The sequence below is a fragment of the Tympanuchus pallidicinctus genome, unplaced genomic scaffold (genome assembly GCF_026119805.1).
Source record: "Tympanuchus pallidicinctus isolate F22 unplaced genomic scaffold, pur_lepc_1.0 scaffold5, whole genome shotgun sequence".
NCBI lineage: Eukaryota > Metazoa > Chordata > Aves > Galliformes > Phasianidae > Tympanuchus > Tympanuchus pallidicinctus.
This window is the reverse complement of record NW_026294769.1, coordinates 63247606-63264603: the sequence shown is the minus strand read 5'-3', so window position 1 is coordinate 63264603 and position 16998 is coordinate 63247606. Positions and strand designations below refer to the sequence as shown.

The 16998-nt window shown below is 40.0% G+C and overlaps 2 protein-coding genes across 5 annotated transcripts in view; both read left to right on the top strand.

The window, feature by feature from the left end:
• The first annotated feature begins 86 nt into the window (after window positions 1-86).
• Window positions 87-10429, top strand: DSCC1 (DNA replication and sister chromatid cohesion 1). Of its 2 annotated transcripts, none has more exons than XM_052703645.1 (9): window positions 87-295; window positions 2161-2329; window positions 4755-4889; window positions 5516-5606; window positions 5877-6015; window positions 6934-6986; window positions 7978-8132; window positions 8369-8517; window positions 9271-10429. In XM_052703645.1, exons 1-9 carry the CDS (start codon window positions 126-128, stop codon window positions 9377-9379), a joined length of 1170 nt encoding a protein of 389 aa, XP_052559605.1. In that variant the 5' UTR covers window positions 87-125; the 3' UTR covers window positions 9380-10429. The 2 variants fall into 2 exon arrangements, with proteins under 2 accessions (XP_052559605.1, XP_052559604.1); XM_052703644.1 differs by having other exon boundaries at window positions 7975-8132.
• Window positions 10430-11785: 1356 nt separating this feature from the next.
• TAF2 (TATA-box binding protein associated factor 2) overlaps window positions 11786-16998 on the top strand; it is a 56466-nt gene continuing 51253 nt past the window's right edge. The window contains exons 1-3 of one of the 3 annotated variants that reach the window (XM_052703616.1): window positions 11786-12455; window positions 14426-14480; window positions 15240-15400. In XM_052703616.1, coding sequence (XP_052559576.1) covers window positions 12403-12455; window positions 14426-14480; window positions 15240-15400 — 269 coding nt within the window. In that variant the 5' untranslated portion in view covers window positions 11786-12402. The remainder of the gene's footprint in view (window positions 12456-14425; window positions 14481-15239; window positions 15401-16998) is intronic. The other 2 variants (XM_052703615.1, XM_052703617.1) reach the window with 2 other exon arrangements.

Below are 16998 nucleotides of genomic sequence, written 5' to 3'. Positions count from 1 at the left end.
AACCACAGAATCAACGCAGCACGCCCGCGCCGGCGGCGCCCGCCTAAACGCTCCGCCGCGTTGCCCCGCCCCGCCCCGCCCCGCCCCCTGTGCTTTGGCGCCGCTTTCGGAGCCCGACGGGCGCCATGCGGAGTCGCGCGGAGGTGGACGCCACGCTGCGCACCGCCAAGTTGAACCCCGCCGAGCTGCTGCCGGCAGTGCACTGCCTCAGCTTCGGCCCGCAGGGCGGCGTCGGCGATTGCTGCCTGCTGCAGCTCGAGGCGGGGCTGTGCGCCGAGCTGGAGGCGGGCCGCAGGTACGGGCCGGGCCGCGCGGGCTGCCGGGCGCTGCTCGTCTGTGGGTGTGACTGCCGCGGTGGTGTGAAGGGACGCGGTTTGTTCAAACGCGCCTTGACGGCGGTCTGGGACGGTGCTCTCGGAAAGATTGTTTCGTTTTGGGCGATTCTGTGTGGAGCCAGCGGTTGGACTTGCTGGTCCCTGTGGGTCTCTTCCAACTCTTCCAAATCTTCCACGATTATTTCATCAAAATAGCTCTCCTGAGCTTGCACAGTAAGAAAAACGGGGGTAGGATAGTCAGTGTCCTCATGGTTTGCGTGTTGTTACAGGGTGCAGCTGAGTGGCAGTGCCTTAAACAAGCTCAGGTTCTGCTTGCAGACTGCATTCCATCTGACCAGGGCAGCAACTTGAATACTGAAGTTTCTTGCAGTGAAAGAACTTCTTGTTGGGCATCTGGTGACAGCTGCATTGAAATTTGTTTTGAAAAAGCTGGCAGCCTTAAAAGAATCTCACTGATCAGGCCCTGGCACAGGCTGCCCAGGGAGGTGGTGGAGTTGCCATCCCTGGAAGTGTCCAAGGAACGTTCAGATGTGGTACTGAGGGACATGGTTTAGTGGGGAAATATTAATGATAGGTGCACGGTTGACTGGATGATCTTGGAGGTCTTTTCCAACACTGGTGATTCTACAATTCTGTAACTCATAAGGTTTTCCTGCTGTAGCAGATAGTTGGGGTGGGATGCAGAGTACCAGCAAGTTACACAGACAGGACGGTGAAGGCCATACATAGTGCTTGTTGTGTCTGGAAGGATGGTTTCGTGACATCTTCCAACTCTGGCCCAAAGCCAGAGAATAAGTTTTAGGTACTGTTTTATATTTCTTCCTTTACCAGCTGCAATGCCACTGATGTAACACAAATGTTTTAAATGATACAACACTGGAACTCCCTCTAAAGTCCTCAGAGATCACAGAATAGCTTAGGTTGGACAGGACCTTAAAAATCACCAAGTCCCAACCCCCTACAATGGGCAGGGCTGCCGCCCACCAGCTCAGCTGCCCAGCACCCCATCCAACCTGGCCTTGAACACTTCTGGGGATGGGGCAACCTCAGCTGCTCTGAGCAGCTGAGCCAGTGCTTCACTGCCCTCTGAGTGGAGAGGGTGATGTCTGTTAGCAGGGCTGTTTGTACCTATTGGAAGGATGATGGGGTGCCGAATGTTTCCAAGACCTCAGACCTGAGTGGTGCTATGTTCTTGGAGCATAGCTGAGTTTTTTTGTGTTGGTGTTGTGTCCTCACTAAAAAGTTCTGTTTACAAGTGTGTGGGCTGAAGAAAGTGCTGTGCCTTGATTCTTGTCTGGAAGTGTTAGATATTTATGTTTTTTTTTCTGCTTGGAGTTAGTTGTAAGAAAATATGCACGTTTCTTTAACGGAGTTATCTGAAGGACACTGTGCAATAGTTTCTATCTGCTTCCCATTCTATGTTGGGCTAGTTTCAGTCATCAGGAAAGAACAACTTTAGTCATAATCTACTTTCTAAGGTTCATGCACTTTAAGCATCACTAGCCCCTTGTTTTGAGGGTTTTATGTGAATAGACAGATGAAGAGGTTAGGCTATGATCTGTGTAAAAAGCCTTGGATACTGTCTTTCGGAGTTGGAAAACTTGAACAAACATAGAAGATATTTTAGATTAACTGACAATTACGTCTTTACGTTTTGGTATAACATGACTGCCACTACTAAATAGAACTGTGGTTTGTAGCTTCTTTATTAAGTTGTAAATGTGAAAAAAAATCAGATGAGTTTAATAGATGTTCATCCTGAAATAGAGAAATAGAGGTACAAATGCATGTTTTAGTGCTATTTTTTTTTTTTTTTTTTTTTCAGCCTGGTAATCCGTGGTGAAAAGGATGAACAAGCAGTGTTGTGCAGCAAAGATAAAACTTATGACATGAAAATAGCAGATACCTCAAATATGCTGCTGTTTATTCCTGGCTGCAGAACTCCGGAAGAGCTGAATGCAGATCAGGCATCTTGTAATATTATTCATTCACAGGTATACCTTTCTGGTTTTTTGCTTGTTTGCTTTAATTCTCGAATCCCTTATTCTCTGTAATTTTTTGTGTTTTTTTCCAAGATGCTTACGTGAAACTTTGAGTGGCATTTATTTGCCTAAACATAGACTTGTGCCATTTTCGGTGCTTTGTGGTATTGGTCCAGCTATAAGCTGCCACTCCAGAAGGATGGAGATCTCCTGTAGCTTCTTTGTATATCTGACAGCCCCAGGAGATGTCTTTACAAACAAGCCTTACACACAAGGGGCATGCTATACCTTTGGGTGACCAAAATGGCTCTAGGGCTCTTGTGTAGGCAACTGAACTCCATCTGTAATGTATGTTAATTATTGTTTCTAAGAAGTTCAAACTTATGTTTATTTTGAGTGGATAGTAATTACTTGTGGTAGGTATTAAAAGATTTCAAAGAATATCTGATTTCTCAGTGTTGGCAGCTATTTTAAAAATTAGCTGTTTGCACATTGATTCTTATGAGTGCTTTCCCCAAAAGGCAGATTTTACCATGTCATTATTAGTATATTTTAAATACAGAAGTATATTCAAAGTTTACCCTTTTTTTGCAACTAGCATCTGGGGAGGTTTGTTGGAGTGGGTGACTTTAGAGCTCCGAGTTCAAAGAATTCATTGTTCTCTGCTATTCTGAAGTGTAGTTAATAAAATTCTTCCGAAAATAGTTAGGAAAATATTACTAGCTCATTATTTGCTCTAATGGATATAATGACATCATTGAGGAGTAATCCTGCTTGTCCTTAGATGAATAAGATGAATATAATAATCACAATATCAACATCGTCATTTCTTCCATGAAGTCCTAAGTTCAGCTAGTGGAAAAAAATTAATTCAAACTAAAATAGATTAATGAGAAAATAATTTTCTTCCATATTTTTTTTTGTTATTCTCAGTGATCTCACTAATCTCTGAAGTCATATCTGTCAGCTTAATGTAAATGTGACTTGCATAGGAGTAATTTCTAGAGTTCTGTTTCTGGAAGCTTTTTTCATGTTCTCAGAAACGTTACGTGGTGTATTAAGAAGGCAAACTGTGAGACACAGCAAAAGGTGCTGCGCTTGCTGGGTAGTTTGGGGGCTTCATTGCCCTTCTCTCAGAACCTCATGATCATGCTTTGTACCCCTTGGCAGACTGATAGTTACAGCCAGAGCATGTGCCATTTCATTCAGCTTGCACGAACTGGCTGTAGTTATGAACTTTGAAGTGTAAATTAGAGCAATTTATTTTCTTTTCTGGGTAGAGTGTCTTTGTAATTTATCACAAAATTGCTCAGAAATTAACTTGGCAGAAAAAGAAGCTAACACTTACGTAAATGCAATTTCACATGGAGGAAGGAAAACAGAATTCTGTATAAAAATATAGCTGAAATTTGTGCTAAGCAAGCTACATAACGGTGGGTTAAAATCTGGGTTTGTTCAGTGTCAGAATTTGAATGGCACTTGTTCCACATGCAGGTTATTTCATGTATCAAACATGTATGTTTGATTTAAATGGAACATTATTTCAAAGTTCTGTTTTCTTGTTTTATGGTTTTCTTTCTTAAATGGACGAGCTTTACAAACAAGTCTGAAAAAGCATTTAGGATATTTATTTGACTTTTTCATGGAGGCTTTTTTACAAGGAAGAAATGTTTCGGACGGTGGTCATAAACCTGCAGCCTGTTCCACCTCTGCCATTCTGTACCCACTGCTGTTGCAGCAGAATCAATACTGGAAGGCTTTGATACCCTCCGTTCTTAAAAGAATCTTCTAATAAAAGCAGGCTGTTCCCTATGAAACACCTCAGAACTACTCGGAAGATCAAGATTTGTCAGATGAGTGTAGTTGAACTGATTACACCTGAGCTTCCTGCTGGACCTTTTGAATCTGTATGGAACCAGAATAACAAATGGAGATGATGTGTTAATTGCACAGAGATGTTGTGTTTATTGCACGGAAGTGTAGCCTACTGTCTTATTAATGTATGTTTTACTTAATGATGTGAAGTTTCAAGTATTGAGATGTAAAAAGGCATGAGCAAATCCCACCCATGGGAGGAACGAGGGAAGATGGAAACAGGGTAATATAGGAAGGTTTTTTTATCCTAACACTAAGTTCTAGACAGTGATTATGTGACAGCCTATCATTTGTTCATCTCTGCATACTGGTCCCTCAGTCATGTTCACTGCAAACATGTATATTATCAATCAGCTATAGGCTCATTCTTTGTTACTATTGGTAATCTTTTTTTGACTGAAAATATTACAATGGTTGTTTCATCTTAAAAGTAGTTTCTCCATTAATATATTATTTTTTCAGTGACTATTTGAAAACTTCTTGTTGGTAATGTTTTGGTTAAGCTCCTTTGAATCCGAATCGTGGATTAAAATGCTGAAAGAGTCCTTGTGTTTTCTTGTAGATTGCTGGCTTCTCCAATAACTATTGGGAACTAAGGAGATGTCGACCTAAACTGAAGAAACTGAGGAAGCTTCTGATGGAAGATCCGTATGAAGGGCCAGGTAGTGTGAAAGATCAGACTGCAACGGTGTCAAAAGTAAGTCATCTAAGTAAGTCTTCTGCCTTGTAGTTGACAACGGGCAAATTAAAATGAAGAAACATTCTATCATCTATCTACCTATCTATGATAATGATGATTCTTAACTAGAAAAATAGCTTTGCTGATGCTTCACAGTGTTGCTTTAAATTATATTTTAAATCTACTACACATAGGTAATTATTAGCACTTACAGTGACAAGTTGGTTATCTATCAGTTTTCCAGTAATAAAAGAATCAGCACTGAAAGAGATTTGTGATTTCCCCTTTTATGTGGAGAGTTTCTTGAAGATACGTGATTTAGGAAAGATAGAACACACTCAGTTTTCAGTCTTGCTGTGATACTTAATTTATTATGCCTACTTGAGCTAGTTTGACATCCTGGGAATGCATGGCGCAAAGACTTCTCTATAGTTAGACTGGTTTTTATATTAATCACCCTTTGAGAAACTGTTGTAAATTACAGGAGAAGTTCCAGAGAGTAGTGAAACTTAGAAAACTGAATCCTGGGGAAAATGTCATCAGTCTTCTTTCTTTCATTATGGCATAATGCATTTTACATGCTTGCTGAAGTAAAATTGGCGTAAGAATAAACTGTTTTATCTCCTTTATTTTCCTTGTTGCAGTACACAACAGAAGATTTGCTAGGTCTGATTCAAGCAAGTGAAGAGGAAATACTGCACCAGCTGCAGGCTATTGGTGCCTGTGTAATTGAAGGTATTTGTCTCTAAAGAGTATTCATTACTTGTAGAATCATAGGATGGCTTAGGTTGGAAGGAACCTTAAAGATCATTTAGTTCCAACCCTCTGCCATGAGGGGGGTTGCACCCCACTAGATCAGGCAGTTTTCTGCCTAAATTATTAGTTTTTTCCACATCTTATTTCAGGATGGGAATACCCAGACTTCTATAATATTCCTTCAGAGGAACTGAGTCAAAGTACTGAAGTTTCCTTTTAACACTGATGTTTTTTTCTTCTGTTTGACAGGATGTTGGAGAGTTTTAGAATTTGACTATGAGATGAAACTCTTGAATCACGTGACTCAGCTGATAGACTCAGAGTCCTGGTCTTTGAATAAGGTTCCTTTACGTACGTGTCTCGAGGAGCTTGGACCTCTAGAGCCCATGTAAGCAGTTACTTTTAGTACTTGAAGTTGTCTAAGCCATGATTAATGATTATTAATTAAATCATTATTCATTATTTATTAGAATTGTTGTTTTATAACTCTAGATTCCATTTACTGGGGCATTAATGATAAACTTTGTTTGGCTGTAAAATATGAAGGGCATTAGTAGCTCTCAGCTGTCTCTACCTAGGAGAACACTGCTATTAGCTTTCTAGAGGACAGATCAGTTCCAAACGCTGTGTCCATTTACTTGGTTCCTTGATGTAAGCCAGCACCATAAGCTGTTTCCTTACTTCTTCTAAACGTTTTTCATGTACAGACACACAGACTGCAATTTATTATTTTGTAAGACATGAGAGCCCCATGCCTGGATGCAGTACTCCAGGTGCGGCCTCTGAGGGCAGAGTAGAGAGGAACTGTCACCTCCCTTGCCCTGCTGGTAACCCCTCTTTTGATGCAGCCCAGCACTCTGGGCTGTAAGAGCACACTGCTGGCCTGTGTCCAGCTTTTTGTCCATCAGGACCTCCAAGACCTTTTCCATAGGGCTGCTCTCAATGTGTTCTTTTCTGTCCGTACTCATATCTGGGATTGCCTCAACTCAAGTGCAGTGCTCTGTACGTGGCCTTGTTAAACCTCATTAGATTCTTGTGTGCCCACTTCTCAAGCCTGATCAGGTCCCTCTGGATGACATCTCTCCCTTCTGTTTTGTCAACTGCACCACTCAGCTTGGTGTCATCAGCAAACTTGCTGAGACTGCGCTTGATCCTACTGTCTGTGTCACTGATACACATGCTGAAGAGTACTGGCCTGAAGATGGACAACCGAGGGGCAGCACTTGTGAAAAATACATGAAATATGATACAAACAGCAAATTTATAACACGGTTTTAAAATTTGCCTTTTTTTTTTTTTTCCTCAGAGAGATGATAGAGCATATTCTTTTAAGCTATGGAAGGAAATACACTGATGATGGTAAGTTTGGAAAAGCAGGTATGTTTTGAATTTGAAAAACAAAATAGTTACTGAGTAACTGAAAACTTTATGAGGATGGCTCGAACAAATTAACGTGCTACACTAAAACTAAACACTAAGTAAAAGAAAGAAGTAAACAGCGAGATAAAAAATTAGTAAAATTGTTAGAGAAAGTTCCATAGGAAAAAGCTGCTCAACTGTATGAGACACGAGAGAAAATTAATGAACTGACAGAAGTACCTGAAGTGATATTTTAGATGTTTACAAACAGTGGTTTTGTGACTGAAGGTAGATTGCTTTTACAAACTGAATGCAATCTCCTTATAGATACTGTAGGAGATCTTGGATGCCACGTATTTAAGCAGTTGATAGTAATATTAATTGTGCAGCAGATTATAGATGTCCCTGAATTCTTATTGTAAGAAGCAGCCATCTCCATTGCCTGTCTTACCTATGTACATAATCGGTCAGTGCCTTCATTTAAATTCTTTTTCATGGCTGTATTCATCTCACCTTTGACCAAAGTAGAAATTGCACACCACCTTACAGGGCACAGGAGAGCAGTTGTATGACATAGATTGTCCTTCTCTGATGAGTATATTGAAGCACATTGCACAAGGAATAGTTTTGAATTATAGGGAGACTGAAAAGGTGGAAAGCAATATGGCTGACTTTGAAAGAACTTCAGCCAAGTGAGAGTAGAAAGAAATTCTCCTTATTCCTGTAATCTGATATTACGGGGATGACTGCAGAAATAAAAGTTTTAATTGTTCAACTAAGGCAGCAAACACATTAATACAAGTTATTCAGAGGTAGGAATGAAAACTGTGGGAAAGCATTACTGTGGAAAAAGGGAAAAGAAGATGATTTGTTCTTCAGCATGACAAGATATCAATGAAGAAGACTAGAACAGAATGGAAATTTGAGGCTGTTCTCTGTTCTATCAAAAAAAGCAAGAATTCAAGCTATTGTGTCTTTTGTTTCTCAGCAGGGGAGGTTTACTTTGAAATGCATGAAGATAAAATATGCAGAGCTATAGCGCAGATGCTTTTGCAAAATGCAGTTAAATTCAATTTATCAGAGTTTCATGAAGTCTGGCAACAAAGTGTCCCTGAAGGGATGTCAACAAGGCTTGATCAGCTTAAGGTAAAAATACAAAGTATGAATTCTTTAGTGTTATATCTAGATTTTATGATTGGTGGGGGTTGATTGTATTTCTGTCAGCTTTTAAGTACTATTTCTGACATCTCCTTGCAGCTAGCAGTGAGTTTTAGGAGGCTTTGGAGATACAGAGAGTAACTTCTTATGCATTCACTGCAGAATGAAGAAAGTTCAATTGTTTTCATTTTAATTAAAGCTTTCTCTGTGATGCTGATCTACAGGGTTTGGCTCTTGTGGATAAAGCCTCAAGACCAGAGACCATCTTTCTGCTAAAAGTAGAAGACTTACCTGAAGACAATCAGGAAAGATTCAACAGCTTATTCAGCATACGGGAAAAATGGACGGAAGCGGATATTACCCCTTATATCCAGTAAGGATATGTTAAAATAAGATTGTATTAAAAAAAAGAAGTCAATTAAGCAGAACTATGCTATAATTGGAGTTCATATTCTTCCCTTTCTGCATGGCTGACTTTCAGCTATGTAGTTATATCTGAAGTACTGTGTTTTAAATTACTACAAATTCTACATGAATAGAATCCCCACTCATGTGAACTATAGCTATATTTGTTGGATTTGAACTTGTGTAAAAAGCTGATCCACTGAATTTTAATGAGAACTGATTTGATGGAGGCAGACGTCAGCTAAAGAAAATATCCTGAATCTTTACTTAGTCTCCATATTTACAACTCAAGAGCTGTACAGCAGTAGTGCTTCCTAAACTGCATCCTTTTTTGTCCTACGTTACAATGTTATGTGGAAGACCAAGCCAGGATGCATGTGGACAGGCATAAATGGTAACCCAGAAGCTACTTCATTAATTTTTTTGAGTGGCTCTAAATTTACTTTAATATAATTATTTTAAAGCTAGTTTGAGAGAACAGTAATAATAATTTAAAACAAAACAAAAGCCTTGCTTCTCAAGGCAATCATGATCTTTCCTGTTCCTTAAATTTCAAGCCAAGTTCTAAACTTTAGGTAATTCAGAGCATTCAGAGAGTAACTCTTGTGATTTTCTCCCAATACCCAAGTCCAGCTTATGGCCATATTTACAGTCATTTCACCGAACATCGTGTCTGAAAGCATGTTTAATGCTAACGTCATCTACTTTATTTCCTCTGTAGAGACTTATGTGCAGAGAAGCAGACGGTTGGTGCGCTTCTGACAAAATATGCTCGATGCTCAATGCAAAATGGTATTAAAGTTTATAATTCCAGAAGACCTATCTCATAAAAAATACTGTTTTAAAAACTGAGGATATCGTATGGAGTAACAGTGAATGTTGCTTTTTCCTCCTCCTGGGGGAAAGAGTTGTCAGCAAATGTTATGTGGCATTCTTGAACTGAAGCAGCTGAACTTTGTGAACAAATTTAGTTTCCTGCACTGCTAAGTAGAATGAGAAAGAACTTGCCTCTTCTAGGAAACCATAATGTCTGCAGCCCATTTCCACCTTTCTCTGTCCTTTTCCTTTGTGTTTACAGTTACACTGGAAGTCAAGGTTCTTGAATATGATTTAGCTGTTTATCCATAAACTGAAGACTATCATTAAAAATTAAAACCTTAGTAATAATTGAATCAAATGGGTTTTAACAGCAGAATAAAATGTTTAGTCTTTTGTCCATTAGGGAGCATTTTTAAGCATGTGGATTTTGTTGCTATGTTGACATTTTGAATACTCACACCTTCACAAGCTCATGAATGAATTACTGTTAACTGAGACTAAGCTGGTTCTTTTTGTGACCTTGAATAACATTGACACAAATTCTTGATAGTTCAACGCTTGGCAAAATGCAGCCTTTTAAATATTACAAGGGAAAAAAAAGCATAATCAGGTTTGTAAAATCAAGTCTGAAGACATGAGAAAATTGTGTTACAAAGTTCCTGTAAACTGCCATTAGAATGTAGCTGATGTAAAATTCATCTTGTAAAGAAAACTGCCTTTGCTTTAAAGAGAACTTGCAAAACTTAGTAATATGAATTTTTACGATTTTGGTATGGACAATAACTGCACATGAAAATTGTGCCTTGAAAACTTAGGGTGTAATGTTATTTTGCTTGGAGCAATTAATTAGAAATTCGCTATGATATAGCCTTAAAATTGAGTACCTGTAATTGAAATTTCTTGATTATTAAAAGCAGTTTGCATTTGTCAGTGAAACAGTTTCATTACCAAAGGTACATTTAGTAAATGCAAGGTGATCATTGGAGGGGGATGGAAGAAACAAAATCAAATAATTACACATTTTCTGGATTTTTTACAAATAAAAAGCTGAATAAAAACTACTTCCTGAGTTTCAGTTATTTTTCTCTATTGATGCAGGATTGATTCCCTGTGTTCCATATTTCTAAAGCATAGAAGTGTGCTATTTGACCAGTTGCACAGAGGCTCAGCTGGGCTCAGTTCCTGAAAGAATTGCCTTGTTCACTGCCTGGTTTCAACAGCTGTGGTCCTTTCTTTTAATAGCACTGGTGTTCCCTCTGAGAGATAACAGCAGTCAGAATTTGAAAGCCTTTGAAAGAACTTCAGTTTGACCATATGTGGTTCTTTTGCTGAAATACATAAAACAAGTGATAGTTGTGTAGGTTGTGATGTAACAGTATATTTATGCTAGATCTTGTTTGTGAAACAAAATTTAAGTATTACAGGAGTAGTGCTGTATCATAATAGTTAATGTAATGATTTAATATATCTAAAGTGTTTTAACGTGTGATTTTTCTACCTGTTGTTGACAATATTTCTGGTGTGTTTTGTGAACAGAAGTGAAAAGAATAACAGAATCAGCTTCTTTGATGTATTAACTTTAACATAAAGGAGATAAATCAAAACTTGCATATAAGAAGCAGTAGCTGGTTGTGAAGAAATTAAATTTTGTGTTCTGGTAATAACTCAAATCTCTCCACAGGGCAACTAGAGTGTGAAGGAAGAGTGACAGACTCCATCTTTTTTTTTTGTTGTTGTTGTTCTTCCTGCCAAGTTTTGGGCAGCACTGTTAGCATCTTAAATTGGTTTTGGAATCAAAAGGCAGGACTGCAGCCTTTTACTGTCTTCCTGTCGATCTTTGCTGGGTACAACCTTGAGTTTGGCCCATAGGTAACTTCGTGCATTCCAAGTACCAGTAAGTGCTTGTCCAGCACTGGCATTTCCCTAGGGCCAAGCAAGTCACACACGGGATTAAGCAACCAGGTTTTGGAGCCGAAGTGCTGGCTTAGTGCAGCTGGAGCCCTGCCTGAAGCAGGGGGGCACATTACCGTCCCTCTGCGTTCGTGCCTACCCAGGCTGTATCTCACACAGCTGTCAGTTAACCTCGGCCTTGCCGTGAGACCGAACACGCCGGCGGGGTTAACGTTTCCCTTGGGGCGCTACTGCTGTTGCAAACCTACAACGCGAATGGGAACCAAAAAACGCAGACTTCGCTACCGCGGGATCCTCTATCCCACCCGCGCCATCTTCCCGCCGCAGCGACGCAACCACCTCCCAGGCTGCGCGCATGCGCACACATCCCGCTCGGGGCTGCGCCAGAGGCGCGCGGAGCGCATGCGCTTCTTGGATTACTTTCGGAGTTTTGTTTTCTTTTTTTTGTTTTTATTTTTATTTATGGCTGCCTTAGAGAGTCACCGTGGCGCCGCTTTGAAAAGCAAAATGTGTTTTCTGGAGATTTTGGCTTCTCAAAGAAGCAAAGCTCCTTGGGGCTGGCTGTGACCTTTCACCCGGCGGGGTGAGAGGTTGCCGACAAAATGGCGGCGGCTGCCGCGGCAGGGCGCGTTGGCGGGAGGCGGCTGAGCTGCTGAGGGAGTCCCGCTCGGCCCTGCCCGGCAACCCCGGACGAGAGGGAGCCCAGCCCGGAGCCGCGTCCGTAAGACCGAGCCGTGGGCCCCGCGCCGTCTCTCCCCTGCCCTCGTCAGGCGTCCTGTCAGCGGGGCGCTGCTGTGTCCGCCCGGCCGCTCCGCAGCCCCTCGGCGCTCTCCGTTATCCGGTCGGTTCCCGTAGCCGCCGTGCGAGCTGCTATCGTACTCCAGCAGAAGGAGGGGGTTGCGAGTTACCTCGTAAAGGGTTATGTAAAAAGGCAGCGTTGTTGGTGTTGTAATCATGGTGCTGAGCCGAGCTGGAGATGCCTGACCCGTCAGTCACGGACCTGCTGTGGAGATGAGGGATCGCCTGCAGCGTGGCACGGGGAAAAGCCGCGGGAGCCACCGAGCAAGGAGGATGCTGGTGTCCTTCTGACAGCCTGTGGTGTGTCGTAGTGCTGCTGGTCAGGATGAACAGGAAGAAAGGAGACAAAGGATTTGAGAGCCCAAGGCCATACAAATTATAAGTATCTATTTCTTAAAAGATTGCTATACTTCGGATCCTGATGCGTTTGGAGCAGGCCCCAGGCTGAGCGGTGGTTTTCCACCGGAGGAGCTGAAACTCCAGTTTGGAGAAGCTTACTCTCAATGCATGCATGTTTTGGGGTTTATCTTGTGCGATCTCATGGACAGAAAGGCTGTAAAGCGTGCAGTCTCATTTTGCAAAGAAACTTACACTGTGCTCCTCAGAACTTAGAGATCTTTCCAGGCAGTATCAGCACCACAGATCATGCTATCACATTTCGTTGTTATTTGTGTGTCAGGCCCTCTAGTCTCAGAGGCTTTTTAATGTATGAACACAAGTATATTTATAAATAAAAGCTAGCATTTGTGCTGAGGAGGTCTGAGCAAATGATCATTTTTTACAGTTAGCTTATAGCCAAATTATAAAGAAATTGGTTGATGTGTCAGAGAATCTTCATGCTTTCATGATGTTCAGCTTGGAGAAAAGAAAGCTCCAGGGAGACCTCATTGTGGCCTTCCAGTACTTGAAGGGAGCGCATTAACAGGAGGGCAATGGCTGTTTACAAGGGTGGATAGTGACAGGACAAGGAGGGATGGTTTTAAACTGAGACAGGAGAGGCTTAGGTTAGATATTAGGAGGTAGTTTTTCATACAGAGGGTGGTGAGGCACTGGAACAGGTTGCCCAATGGAACAGGTTGCCCAAGGAGGCTGTGGATGCCCCATCCCTGGAGGCATTCAAGACCAGGCTGGATGTGGTTCTGGGCAGCCTGGTCTGTGGTTGGCAACCCTGCACGTATTGAAACTGGGGTATTGAAACTAGATGACCATTGTGATCCTTTTCAACCCAGATGATTCTATTATTCTATGATTCATGTGTTTTTTTTTTTTGTTTTTTTTTTTTTAATAAGTTTATGATTTCCTTATAAATCTGTATAATTTTAAACAGAACTACTGATGGTATCTTAGGGATTTTGGTATGTAGGTGGTGTTTGAATTCATTAATACTAGATTTTCTTAATTTTCTTGTAGGATTTTTATTGAAGTCTCTCAGTTGAAGCCAAGTCCTTTTTTAATGCACAATCATGAGTATGTTTGTACAGTGTGTGACATGGTGTAAAAGCTGCATCAATATAAGGCTGTATCTTCAGTCAGTAGTCTGAAGTGGTGAATAGATGCTGTCAACTGCAGAAAATATATAGAAATAAGTTCTGAAAGTTTTTACAAGTTGGAGTTACTGTTTTATCTCTTAGAAAATCAGAATTTGATTTACCGAGAGTTCTAATATGCAACTCAAAACTTAAGTGAATACGTTTGACTTGTTTACAATACTGATCTTGATTAATATATCACAGTTGTCTAATAAATTTTTATAACATTCTAACTGTAAAAATGCATACTATAATCTTTTTTTTGCACGTAGTACCCTCTTGCATAAATGGTGTATGAGAAGCAACTTATTAGGTTCCTCAGATTGCAAGTGTTCAGGCTGCATCCCATTTCCAATATTAGTATCACAGAATCACAAAGTCCTTAGAGTTGGAAGGGACCTCTGAGGGCCATCTAGCCCAACTCCTCTGCACTGAACAGGGACACCACAGCACCACAGCGATTTGCCCATCACTAAAATATGAGAACTTGATTTCAAGCTATCAGTAATGCTGTGTATTTACGTACACAACACTCAAAACCTTGTGGAATTACCTTCTTATGTTATTAGTGCCATTTGTACTGGTGTGATGCTACACTTTGCCTTTATTGGAACTTCTCTGGCCTTGCATGCAGCATGAATTATTTAAGTGAGAGACATAGGCCGTGGCAAATTCTCTCCTCACAAATGCATGCTGTATGCAGAATTTGTCTACACCATATACTGTATGATCACTGTTTATTTATAACTCTTGGAATATTATTTTAAATACTGATAATTGTGCAAAACCTTACTTTAATTTTTTTTTTTTTTCCAGCACGACTCACCAGGTAGTTTGTATCAACAACATAAATTTTCAGAGAAAGTCTGTTGTAGTAAGTATGTCTCAATAAAATTTGAAAGAAGAAATGGAAAGTGTGGATTTCCTTCATGATTTTAGAAGTAACAGTTGCACACACAAGCTGATTATGTTCTTCAGCTTCTTATGCTTTCTCTTGAGTCTGTCATTTATAGAGATGCCTCGTATACCCTGTAATAGCGATTGTTCTAACCTCTGTGAGGAAAAGCTTTCTGAAAGCTTTCTAAAGGAAAGTGGATAATACTGCAAAGAAATCTGCAGTCAAGAATTAACTTTTAACAACGTTAGTTAGTGTTAGGGATAAAGTTATTTGTAGCTTGCATGTGACTTCATGAGATTTGAAGAGGCCTTTGAGACTATTTGTGAATGTGGATGTATGGCTGAATGGAGTCTACTTAGATTATAAGAGTCATTTTTCAGGCTTAGATGCCAAAGCCTAAAACATGGGCAGAAAAAGGTTGGTAATAAACTTGATATCTAGTCAGCAGAGGCAAATATTTTCCAGTAAAATAAATATAGTTATCTGTCCTTTTCAAGTTTTGATTTTTATTATTATGTATTTTGTGACTGGGAAAATTCACCTGTTAGATTATATGAGATAAAATGTATTTTAGACGTCTACAAGGAAAATACTATTTTGTAGGTACAGAATTAATATTTTGCCCATGATTTTCTTCTGGAAATGCATTTGATTTGTTTTATTTTTAATGTATGGCAAAGATTTTAAAGGAAGTGGCAAAGGTTTTAAAGGAAATGTTGATTTGTGTTTTCGTAGGGCTATGTGGAACTGACAATATTTCCCACAGTTGCAAACCTGAATAGGATCAAATTGAACAGTAAACAATGCCGGATTTACAGAGTGAGGGTCAATGATTTGGAAGCAGCTTTCATCTATAACGATCCAACGCTGGAGGTTTGTCACCATGAGTCAAAGCAGTAAGTGGAGTGTTTAAAACAATGGATGTTGTCTTTTGTTGTGAACCATTACTTTTTGTGTTAGCTGGTTTTACTTGTTGATGAAGAAGCTGGTAAAAATCTCATGTCCATTTCTTTTTGGTAAGAGAAGCATAATGGCGAAGGTGTTCACTATGTGTTCTCTTTTGACCTTGCTGAAATGTATGTCCGTGTTTTCACATTTTCTTTTGGATGGCTTGGTGGAGTTTGCACTTCTCAGAATTGCAAAAGGACTTTCACTGAAAGTGCTACAACTGTTTAACAGTGGCTGATATGAAATGAGACTTCTGGATTGGCAGGGACCTCCTGTGATCATCTGGAAGATGTGAGAGAGTAGCATTTAAAACAGTCATAGCACTCAATTATGTTAAGAAAGGAATCAGAAGAGATAATTGATGAAATTGTGTAACTGTTATCATTTTGTGGAGAAAGAACATTGTGTAACATCCTAATGGCACTGTGGCACATCATATCTTTTAAAAATTTTATTTCTTCCTCAAATTATCCTGTTTAAGAGCAGTAAATGAAATCTGAAGGTGAGACATGCCAGGTGAAACACAATAGGCTGAGAGCAGCCTGGTTTTCACATTGCTATCAGAACTTAAAAGAGAGCTTCTATCTTTCATTATTCCTGTTCATATAAGCCTTTAATTAGTACGTAAAATGTCTTTTTAGCTTTTATGTCATTGATAGTTTGTCCATCAGTCTAAAACATCATTCAGATAAAACTGAAAATCAGATTATTATAGGTCAGGTTTTGATTTCTTCTTGAGTCTTCTGGGCATCACTGCTTTTTTAACAGTCAGTACCTGACCGTCTTGAAAAAAAACGTTGGAAAGTTATAAAGTAGGTCACTGTGAAGTGTAAAACAATGTGTATAAGTTTGCCCTCTGTACACAAGGTGGCAGAGAATCCCATCTAGCTCGTGCATGTAAAGAAGAGACTGGAATCTTTTAAGTACTGCTTCCAGCCTGCAAGTAGTGTTGGAACATATCTGCTTGGGTCTTGTCTAAGACTGTTGCTGTAGTGTTACAGCAGCCTCTGTTGTCCTCTTCCCTATTTTCACTGAAATTCTAGCTTTCTTGATTCTGTCTGTATAAGGAATTTATTTTTCCAAGCTGTGGTATGCAGACATCCCACAGCCTGTATTTGACTACTGAGACAACCACTCATGTCTCAGCCCATTTACAGTTAAAATGAACAAAGGAGATATTTTCTTCTTCTGTGTGTTTGTTTGTTTTGTTTTATTTTTCCTTGAGAGTGTACACTGTTAAATAGGCACAGCAAAAAGGACTTCTGTTCTGCTCTGATAAGTGAAGTTTGTGGTTATCCTGCTCTTGCTGGGATATTTGCTTCACACATTTATGATAACTGTGGTGCATGTTTGAGAAACTATTGCATTTGAGTATTGCTTTGATATAAAGGAAGACATGCCTTTGTATCGCTTCTTAATGGACACATACTGCTTTCCTGTGTGTATGTACTCTATTCAGTATAATTTTAGCCTTGAGCAGTGTATACCTGTCCATTCATTAATTCATCTACTTGTTGTTTTGTTTGGTTGTGTTTTTTTTTTTTTA